The sequence below is a fragment of the Danio aesculapii genome, chromosome 2 (assembly GCF_903798145.1).
Source record: "Danio aesculapii chromosome 2, fDanAes4.1, whole genome shotgun sequence".
NCBI classification, from domain to species: domain Eukaryota; kingdom Metazoa; phylum Chordata; class Actinopteri; order Cypriniformes; family Danionidae; genus Danio; species Danio aesculapii.
The window spans coordinates 56,821,957-56,833,604 of NC_079436.1; the positions used below are offsets into that span (position 1 = coordinate 56,821,957).

Sequence of the window (11,648 nt, forward strand, 5' to 3'; positions counted from 1 at the left end):
AGAGAGGGGAGGGTATGGAATGTCCTTAAGCCAGTATTCAAACTCAGGATGCCCTGACATGCTACTGCACCATATGTCAGCGCGCTAACCACTGGGCTATTGCACCGACAAGTTTCAAGAGTTCCCACTTAGATATGCTTGGCGTATAAAGCAGGTTTGGCATGCTGTCCCAGGAGAGAACCCTGAGCTCGGAGATATTTGAGCCCAGGGCTCCCGCCCGGTCGATAAGCATATCAGGAGAGCCGAGATCAGGTAGGTCTCGAGAGCTCCTCCTTTAGAAAAGGGAGGAAAAGGAGGAGATGAGGTGGAAGGGGGGATTCTTCCAAACGAAGATAGAGCAGTAGGGAGAAAATGATCCATTTATAGTCAACTAGGATCACTCTGATTGGATTATTACTGATTACAGATGAGTGGCCAGACGTGCTCAATCATATCACGTGCTCCTCTCCAAATTAGTTTATGAAACTTCACTTAATAAGTTTAAAACGTTTTTAAAACGGAGCATGTTTGTCATAAAGACAGTAAAACTGCTAATTCTGAACCACTATAATCCCCAGGGGCCCATGGTGTCAGTAAACGCGCATATATGTGTGTGTGTGTGTGTGTGTATGTACAAACGTCAGTTGTGTGTGACTCATCATTTCAGAAAGGTTTGAATACACTCCTCCACAAATAAACTTGCATGATATTTTTGACTTAGCTGTATTTCAGCTTCATCCGTGTCTGTCTGTATCACTGACTGCTGTTTATCTGACGTAACGCAGGAGAAGCAGACACGCATGTGGGAACGGTGGGCGGGGAGAAGCAGCTCATTTGCATTTAAAGCCACAGACTACAAAACAAGCTACACTGTACTCGGACACCAGATGGGCAGATTCTGAAGGCTACAAATGATCTGACGGGTGTTTTGAGCTGAAACCTTTTAGACACATTCTGGAGACACCAAAGGCTTATCTTACATCTTGTACAAGAGGTAAAATAGGTGCCCTTTAAAAATAAGCCAACAGAAATACAATTAATTGCATACATTAGAATCAACGTTTTATTGTTATCCCATGCTCTCGATTTAATTGCATTCTGAAATTATTCAGAAAAAAATAACTAATTAATTAGACCTGAAATTATTTAGAGAAAAAAATAACAAGACGTCTACATGAATAGCTTACTAATTTTAATAACAGATCCATAAATGAAATAAATGAATTTTTGCTTGATGTTTGTCTCATTTTGCATAACAAATATATAAGCATTCTTAAAATCAAGACGCATCTACTGGTGAAGCAAAACTAATAAAGATATTGAGTGAAAAATGTATTCAAATGGTGTTTTCGTAAAAACAGCTTATTTTTCTGTCACATTTTGCACAAATATTCAGATTTTTTTTTCAAAACAAGAATTAATAGGAATGTTTAGTTTTTTAATTTTCAAAAACACCTCATTTAAATACAGACAAATAACTAGAATTTATTTTCCTGACCTCACTAGTGTATATTTTGAGGAGAAATCTTTCAACCATTTTCTTTTCAACTTAGTTCCTTTATTAATCCGGGGTCGCCACAGAGGAATGAACCGCCAACTTATCCAGCACATGTTTTACGCAGCAGACGCCCTTCCAGCTGCAACCCATCTCTGGGAAACATCCATACACACTCACACACTACGGACAATTTAGCCTACCCAATTCACCTGTACCGCATGTCTTTGGACTGTGGTGGTAACCGGAGCACCTGGAGGAAACCAACGCAGGGAGAACATGCAAACTCCACACAGAAACACCAACTGATCGAGCCGAGGCTCAAACCAGCGACCTTCTTGCTGTGAGGCGACAGCACAACCTACTGCGCTACTGCGTCGCTCTATTTTGTGAGCATATTTGATTTATTATCTCAGGTCATTTTGCATTTGAAGCACACAATCATTACGCATCTTTATTATGCATCTTAATTTAAGATTTTTATAAATATTTGAACTGGAAAATGAGACAAAAACTCAGAGCACTAAATAAAAATAAAAAAACAGCAGGTAGAAAAAGATATTTTCTGCTGTGTGTGATTGTTAAACAAATTAATAAGGTTCTGAAATGTAAAAAAAAAATGCATGCATGTTTTTGAAATAACACGCGCGCACACATACATACACACACAAACACACAAGTAGTGAAGATCCGAAACCCGAAATACACCTGCTAAAATACTACGTAAACACAAACTCGGTTTCTCACGTTGCTGCTTGTTAAAGTGTGTTAAAATGCAGTTTATTAAGAGTGTGCTCATGCATAAACCTCCAGCAAGGCTCGGGTCTCTGTTTCAGTTCAGTTATTGATCTTTCTGATGTTTCTGAATAATAATAGCTGTGGTTTAATGATCCTGACAGATGAAGAAATCTCTGTCGCCTCCTTTAGGACTCGCCTGAAAACACACTCAGCACACAGAAGATGGTTTAACCCCACATGAAAACATACTATAGTAAATTATTCTAAATACTATAGTGTTTTTAAACTATTCTATAGTATAGTGCACTCCCAGAAATAAATGTACAAAAGCTGTCACTGTCATAGCACTCTTTCAAAAGGTATATTTTTGTACTTTTTATGTGCTAATTTGTATTTTAAAGGTATAATATGGACCATTTAGTTACTAAATTGTTCTATTAATATGAACCGTTTATGCACAAATAACATACAATAAATCGGATGTCTCTAGAGTGTGTGTGAAGTTTGAGCTCAAAATACCACACAGATGTTTTCTAACTCTCTGAAACTAAACCTTTCAGGCTTCGATCCTAATTGTGGTGACTGTCGCTTTAAATTCAAATGAGGCCATGCTCTTTTCAGAAGAGGGCGGAGCTACAAATGCCTGTGTGTCAGCATAGTGGCAGATTCAAAACTCTAACGGTGGATGGCTGCTTCTCACTCAGGGCTGTTTATGTTAATGAGGGAGAGATGGTTACTAGTGGGCGGAGCTCTTCCCCTCTGATGACATGTACAAATGGAGAATGTCAATCAAATCGTTTCTGCAGACATTTATCAATTATTTGCATAATAGGTGCCCTTTTAAAGAGTACTTTATTTCTGAGAGTGTGCATATTTTATAGTATTTACAACTCTATCAATGAATGCTCCGGCATGCTGTAGTATTAACTATAGTCAACTGATAAACACAGTAATACTGAAGTATTTTTTATTTTTTACTACAGTAAACTGTGGTGTATTGTAGTATAATGTACTGTATAATGTAAAAACTGTAGTTTTCAACAACTATAGTGTATATTATACTATAATATACACTATGGTTAAAAACTACAGTATTTGGTCATTTGTTTATATTCCTATAGTTGTTGTGTTACCATAGCAACTATAGAATTGCGATAACAAATCAATTATGGTAGTTGTTGTATTACCATAGCAACTATATAATCACAACAGATCAATTACTGTAGATGTTGTGCTACCATAGCAACTATAGAATTGCCACAACAGATCAATTACTATAGTTGTTGTGTTGCCATAGCAACTATAGAATTGCAATAAGAAATCAATTACTATAGTTGTTGTGTTACCATAGCAACTGTAGAATCACCACAACAGATCAGTTACTATAGTTGCTGTGTTACCATAGCGACTATAACACCACAACAGATCAATTACTATAGTAGTTGTGTTACCATAGCAACTATAGAATCACCACAACAGATCAATTATGATAGTTGTGTTACCATAGCAACTACAAAATCACCACAACAGCTCAATTACTGTAGTTGTTGTGTTACCATAGCAACTATAGAATCACTACAACAAATTAATTACGATAGTTGTTGTGTTACCATAGCAACTATAGAATCGCCACAACAGATCAATTATGATAGTTGTGTTACCATAGCAACTATAGAATCACCACAACAGATCAATTACTATAGTTGTTGTGTTACCACAGCAACTATAGAATCACCACAACAGATTAATTACGATAGTTGTTGAGTTACCAAAGCAACTATAGAATCACCATAACAGATCAATTATGATAGTTGTGTTACCATAGCAACTATAAAATCACCGCAACAGATCAATTACGATAGTAGTTGTGTTACTATAGCAACTATAGAATCACCACAACAGATTAAGATAGTTGTTGTGTTACCATAGCAACTATAGAATCACCACAACAGATCAATTATGATAGTTGTTGTTACCGTAGCAACTATAGAATCACCACAACAGATCAATTATGATAGTTGTTGTGTTACCATAGCAACTATAGAATTACCACAACAGATCAATTGTGATAGTTGTTGTGTTACCATAGCAACCATAGAATTACCACAACAGATCAATTATGATAGTTGTTGTGTTACCATAGCAACTATAGAATTACCACAACGGATCAATTATGATAGTTGTTGTGTTACCATAGCAACTATAGAATTACCACAACAGATCAATTGTGATAGTTGTTGTGTTACCATAGCAACCATAGAATTACCACAACAGATCAATTATGATAGTTGTTGTGTTACCATAGCAACTATAGAATTACCACAACAGATCAATTATGATAGTTGTTGTGTTACCATAGCAACTATGGAATCACTAACAGATTAATTAAAAACAGATTAATTACCCTCTAAAAATGTTGGCTTATTTCAACCCAATTCTAGGTGTAATATTAACTAAATCAATTGATGGTTTAATTTTCTGAATTAAAATTGACCCCAATTGAATTAAAATTTAAACCCAAGTCCATATTTGACCCAATTTGGCTTTAAATAACCCAGCATTTCTACCCAGCATTACAGTGTAATTGTTCAAAAACACTACAGTGTTTACTATAGTATTTTTTCCTATGGGATTTTTGAAGTGACACATGACGAGCGCCTGTCAATCATCTCTGATTCATATGCTTCATCATGGCTATCTGTGTGAGAAGATAAATGAAGTGATTTGAACTTCACTTCACCCCAAAATCAAATCAAGGAACAAGAGATTATATCTTGCATAAAGAAATCAGGATTTTTAAAACAGTTATTGCAGTAATCACAACGTATTATTAAAAAGTTCAAGTAAATATTTTTAAATGTTAGCATATTTTAATAGTCAATCATGGCAGAATTTGTTGTGCGAAATTTAATTATTGCAAAAATTTTAATTGAAACAAAATAATAAGTTGACAGGAAAAAAAATAAGTGTTCTTTATGCAAAATAACATGTCTTTTAATTTTGGGGCTGATTAAAGACCTGGATGTTGCCTAGTAAAACATTACAGCTTTCACTACATTTCTAATCCAACATTTCACAATAACGCAAGATTTTGCAATACAAACCAAACAATCAGCAAACACTCAACACGATGAAGAAGATGATGAGAAGCACAGGAATTGATGAAAGTGCCATTAAAAGGCTTGAAGAGCGTCTTATTTCACGAATTACAAAGGTTGACGTTCTTTCATTTTGGGCATTTTGGACATTCAGTATTTCATTAAAGCATTACATCCCCAAAAAATCTAAAGCCAAACAAAAAAACATGAGATATTAAACCAAAAACTATCCTAAAACAAAAGATCCACAGCAGAACGAGGCGTTAATTTCGCCTGTCTGTGTGAAATAACCTTCAGTAGAGGTGAAAACTATTATGTATGATAATTAGAGCTAAAAAGAGGTAAAAAACAAAGGTAAAAGAGGAAACTGTTTCTGTCCTTTCCATCTGTCTCACTTCCTCTGACCTGGAAACACAGGAACAGCTGTCAGAGGGTCATAGGCCACGCCTCCTGCACTTTAGCACCGCCTCCTGTGGTTTAATCCCGTCCCCTGTGCCCAGATCCGTGTCTTCGGTGTCTCCGGTGTTCGCGTCGAGATCTGTGGTGTTGCCGACGGTAGCGGTGAGCTCGCCGTGCTGGAGGAGACAAAACAGTCACATGACTACACTTGATTTGCATATGCATTTATGGATTATTCATTTGGTCAATAATCCAGTTATTATTTTGCACTTATAAAAAAAAATAAAGCACTTGAGATTTGCTATACAGTAGCTTTACATCACTTAATAAGAGTTACTGTATATATTATGCAAATTAAGTTAATATATAAACATTATATAGACTACAGCAGTGTTTCCCAACCCTGTTCCTGGAGGCACACCAACAGAACATATTTTGGAGGTCTCCCTTATCTCACCCATTCACTTCAGGTGTTGGAGTCTCTTCTAATCTTCTGGTGAGTTGATTCAGGTGTGTTGGATTAGGGAGAGCTTGAAAATGTGTACTGTTGGTGTGCCTTTAGGAACAGGGTTGGGAAACACTGGACTAGAGAGCTATGCAATTATACAGGGTTTATTGTTAATTAGTTTATGATTTAAAAAATTAATTAGTTCATTAATCAATCAAACAGTTAACATTGGCTATATAGTGAATATTACCTTATGTGAGTGTATATACAGACCCACCACTTCATATAAAGCTTTATTTATCTGTTGTACACCAAAACTGGGATATAAAATCCCAGTAGATCAGCAGTTTCTGAAATACTCAGACCAGCCCGTCTGGCACCAACAACCATATCACGTTTAAAGTCACTTAAATCCCCTTTCTTCCCCATTCTGATGCTCGCTTTGAGCTGCAGCAGATCGTCTTGACCATGTCTACATGCCTGAATGCATTGAGTTGCTGCCATGTGATCGGCTGATTAGAAATTTGCGTTAACGAGCAGATGGACAGGTGTACCTAATAAAGTGGCCGGTAACTGTATATCAAACTTTGTTCATAAGAAATGGAGGATTATTCTTACTATGTGATGGAAAAAAACACGAAAAAATTAGGCAGACAAGATTTAGATTAGCTTTATATAAATGTATTGTTATGTCTGCAGCTAAAGTTGGAAATATCTCAAATTTTATGCACTGATATTTGCGATATCTAACGTGATGTATGACCAATCCCGCTGCTGAGATCTGCTATTTTGCTGTATGTATATACAGTATTTATGCAGGTAAAATACAATACTACACATCAAACTTTACAGTTTGTTAAATGCATGGAGAAAAAAGATGATTCCTTTTTATGGGAGATTTGGTTTATTTTCCTCTGAGGATGCTGTGATTTTTCGTGAACTATATTATGAATGAATGATGCGATTATAGACTTGAGGAATAATGTTTGAGTTGAACCATTTGAATGTAATTGCTCAGTTGTGTAATCGTATTCCTGCACATTCGTGGCCCCAAATTAAGAATCAAGTATTCTGGCACATTTCTAAATCAGCAGAGCTAATAAGTTACACATTTGGACTTAGCACATTGTATTGTTATGAAGGGAAACTTTGTTTTGGACAATTGTACCAGCATTTGAATATAATTGTTGATTTTATGCTTTCATTGATTCCATTCGGTCCCTCAGGGAATGCTGGAAGTGTTATAATAGGCCTGTTAGTACATGGGTTTGTGCATTTTTAGTCCCTTACAAACTTACAGCAACAATACAGTTTCATTTAAACTGTTTAACAATTTTGCAGTACTATATAGTATTCTACAATAGTATTGATTTATTTAACCCTCATCCCTTCTGTTTTGGTTTCCAAACTATCTCTTGTGGGTCAAAAAGATTACTAAACACACGTTTAATAAATGTATTTCAGTACTTTCTCAACTTACTAATTAAATAGTTTTTATTATTGCTATTTTTATGTTATTTATCTCTAAATATTTGACAACTTATTATTATTATTCAACTTATTTCACTTTATTTTGATAAATAAAAAAAAAATCTAAATACTATTCTTCAATTCATTCATTCATTCATTTGGCTTAGTCCTGGAATGAACCGCCAACTTAACCAGCATGTGTTTTACGCAGCGGATGCCCTTGCAGCTGCAACCCAGTACTGGGAAACACCCATACACACTCATTCACACACACTCATACACTACGGCCAGTTTAGTTAATCAATTCCCCTTTAGCGCATGTGTTTGGACTGTTGGGGAAACCGGAGCACCCGGAGGAAACCCACACCAACATGGGGAGAGCATGCAAACTCCACACAGAAATGACAACTGACCCAAGAGGGACTTGAACCAGCGACCTTCTTGCTGTGAGGCCACAGTGCTAACCACTGAGCCATCATCCCGCTCCAATACTATTATTGATACTTTAAAAAGTTGTATTTACCTCAAAATATTTTTTCATATATGTTGAAAATGTGTCAAACAAAACACTAAAATAAATAAACAAATAAATAAAAGAATTAATTAATTAATTAATTCGAATTATATTTATATTTTTTATTTTATTTTTAATACATTTTGTTTTATTTTTGTTACTGTATGACAGTGCACAGTGTATTTGATGCCTTCTAATAATAAAAAATATATAAATAATGAACTTGATAAATAATGAGCTTCGCCACTAGAGGGACCTACAACACCCATTAAGAAGTCTAAACCTACACAGAACAAATGAACTGAAATTTAAGGGGAAGTTCACCCAAAAATCATAATTCTGTCATCATTTCCTCATCCTCCTTCACTTGTTCCAAACCTGTCTGACTTTATTACATCAACACAAATTAAGATATACTGAAGAATGTCAGAAAAACAGCCATTGATATTCAAAGAATTTTTTATTCCTACGATGAACGTCTTTAGGTGTTTTTAATCAGTTTTTAAATTCACAAAAGTTTAGAACCAATTGGGTGTGAGTACATTTCTATTTAATTTCTCATTTAAATTTATACAAAACAAACAAACAAACAAACAAAAAACAAACAAATAAATAAATAAATTCCACTAATATGTATGTAGGGTGGCAGAGAGAGCTTAAAGGTGCTGTTTGAAAGTTTTTGACTCTTCTAAAGCATAATTATACCATAATATATTTGCAGATATTTCAGAAACATGATCAGTGAGCATTCTTGTTGATCTCAAAAACAATGCTGAAGTCAGATATTCTGCTTTAAATATGTGCGTTACATGTCGGAATGGCGGTCTTTGTTTTGGTCATTTAACCCGCCCACTGCCAGTTCAGCCAATTATATTTCGGCAACCTTGTTAGGAAACAGCGTATTTCATTTATACATTCAGGAAGGCTCTATAAGCATGCGTCTGTGACTGACCTCCGGTGGACAGTAGCAGACTCTGAAATGAGACACAGACTCAGAGTTCCACATGAGGTTATTAATTAGCAAATAATATAAATATTCCACACGTCAGCATTAGGTGAGCAGGTTACATTGTGTCCTAAAAACACACTATGTGATAAGACTTGCAGTGATGAGCAATTTGGCTGTTTGCACCAGACGAAACACGACAGAAATTTAAATACAGCCATTCAGAAGCACAGAATAGAGCACTCACTGCACTCCAGCGACTGTTTATAATCCAATGAATACATATTAAACATCTTTAACATTATTAAATGTAGATCCTGATTCACTGATATGTGTTGGTTTGCACTGAGTCTCAGTTCTAAAGTTCAATTTCAGACATTTTATTTGGTTTTGCAGATCTGAGGTGAACTATCTGCTGCTGCTTTCAGTATATGGCAATAAATGTCATGTAAGATGGCATTCAAACTCACATTATTAGCATTTAACACTGAATAAAGCACATGAGGTGTACCTGAGCTGATCATTGCCATTTTTAATATATCAATTCAAGGTGTTGGTTAGGACAAAAACTCATTTTAATATGAAAATATTCCTTCTATCACCTGCCATTGCTTTTATTTAGAACATGACTTAAATCAGCCTTCAGGTTCAATCGTCAGACTCGCACCTGTTGGTCCTCAATCTGGCAACCTGCGCTTGTGTGCGTTTTGAACCATGAATGCAATACCTAGTTCAACCACTGGGTGTCAACCTTACATACTGCCCCTTTAAACTTAGCATAAGTTAAATGCAGTTGAAAATGTGTCTGTAGACTCACATTTGGTGCAGATGATCTTGGGTCTCTCCCAGGTCCCGTTGGGTCGGCAGCGGACGGTGGGCACGTGTCTCTGGAAGAAGCCGTCAGCGCACTGGTATCGCACTACAGCGTGGATGTCATAGTGTGAGCGTCTGCGGCCCACTAGATAGGCGTTATCTACAGCTGGAGGAGTGCCACACATCACTGCACACACAAACACAGAGCAGACATGATCATAAGCTCGTCTAATCAAACCAATCCTTAATATTCTATATTTTCAGTTTAATCAGCCAATTGTGTGTCTGCATCATATTTATCAGCAGTTTCTTGAGCTAAAAGCCATTTTGGTTCATTTGGTTATTGATTGGTTACAAGGGTGTAGAATTGGCATGGATAGAAGGGACGTGTCCCCACTAATATCCACCAATTACTGAAATGTCCCAACCAATAATTTAATCGACTTCAAAATAAAATAATGCTCCGTCAACCCTTAGTAACCTACACGTGCACAAAGTCAGGTTCGCTACGGGTTCACCATAATACTATTAACCAAGGCTGGGTAATTAGTCAGAATTCGGATTAGATTTAAGCCTTCATACTTATGAAATACAATAAATTGCGTCACATAGCTCTCTAAATTTCTCTGTTTATTTTATATTATTAAGTACTTTGTAGGAATTGGTTTTAAACCACAGCGGTTGGAACTGTAGTTTGCCGAATGACTAAAAAATGATCAGCATGATGGTAAAACGCTGTACATTCTAGTCAAACCATTCTTCTGCAATCTTATACCAAAAACGGAAATAAGGGCAGTATTAATAGCTATAAATGTGGGAGAGCACTGATATTATTTGATTGTATTGCAATATGGAAGAATTAAATGTTGATGTGAAATCAAAAGTAATTCACAAATACTTAAAATGAGATGATTTAATGACAATAACTTGCTATGGGTACAACTGAATTAATTACAAATAACTGTATAGAACGATCAAATATGAAATGATAAAACATATGATATAAATTGTATCCAGCTTTAATGTAAAATGAAAGTTACCAGAGGTAGAAGGAGAGACACAGGGGGAGGGGGAGAGAGAGACAAAGAGAGCAGGCCCAGAAGTTAGCCTAATTGCAGCAGAGTCAGAGAAGATAGACTCCAGAGGAGGAGAGGAGCAGAGCAGGAAAGCGCAGAGGCCAGAAAAAGAGCCTAGAGCCCGGGTTTACCACCTATTTTATATCTTTCTTGAGCATGTGACTAAAGCCCAACTGCTGAGACATTCAAACTGACCAATCAACATGTGACCACATCGTAAAACCCCCAAAGTCCACATACCAGGCCCTGATCTTATCAGTATCTGCCTTTGGAGTCAGTATGGACCTTCTTGAGTCAAAAAGACATGTTTTGTCATGTAAACAAACGCATTTAATAATTTAGCCTCTTGCTACTTTGTTCATGTTTTTAAAAGCGCGAAACAGAATTTGTGTTGTTTAATGTACGTGCTGGGGATGTATGTCCCCACCAATATCAAAGGCAAATCTACGCCCTTGATTGGTTATGTTTAATACAGTCTTACATATTACCAGTTTCAAGATAAGTTTTCATTAAAACCATGACTGATTATTGTGATATTAAAACTCAAAATGCTGCAACATTGCAATTAGCTAACTGTGAATAGCCGCAAAGACCACACATTTCCAAAGACAGTAACAGTATACAGTATATATCTAAAGATGAAATCTTTAGTGTATAATAATCAGAATTGTC

General features: G+C 36.1%; 1 protein-coding gene across 1 annotated transcript in view; it reads right to left on the bottom strand.

The window, feature by feature from the left end:
• Nucleotides 1-2,791: 2,791 nt before the first annotated feature.
• ncana (neurocan a) overlaps nt 2,792-11,648 on the bottom strand; it is a 132,593-nt gene continuing 123,736 nt past the window's right edge. The window contains exons 16-17 of the mRNA XM_056446117.1: nt 9,905-10,087; nt 2,792-5,885 (exon numbers count right to left, since the gene is read on the bottom strand). Of these exons, the coding sequence (XP_056302092.1) occupies nt 5,788-5,885; nt 9,905-10,087 (281 nt within the window). The 3' untranslated portion in view covers nt 2,792-5,787. The remainder of the gene's footprint in view (nt 5,886-9,904; nt 10,088-11,648) is intronic.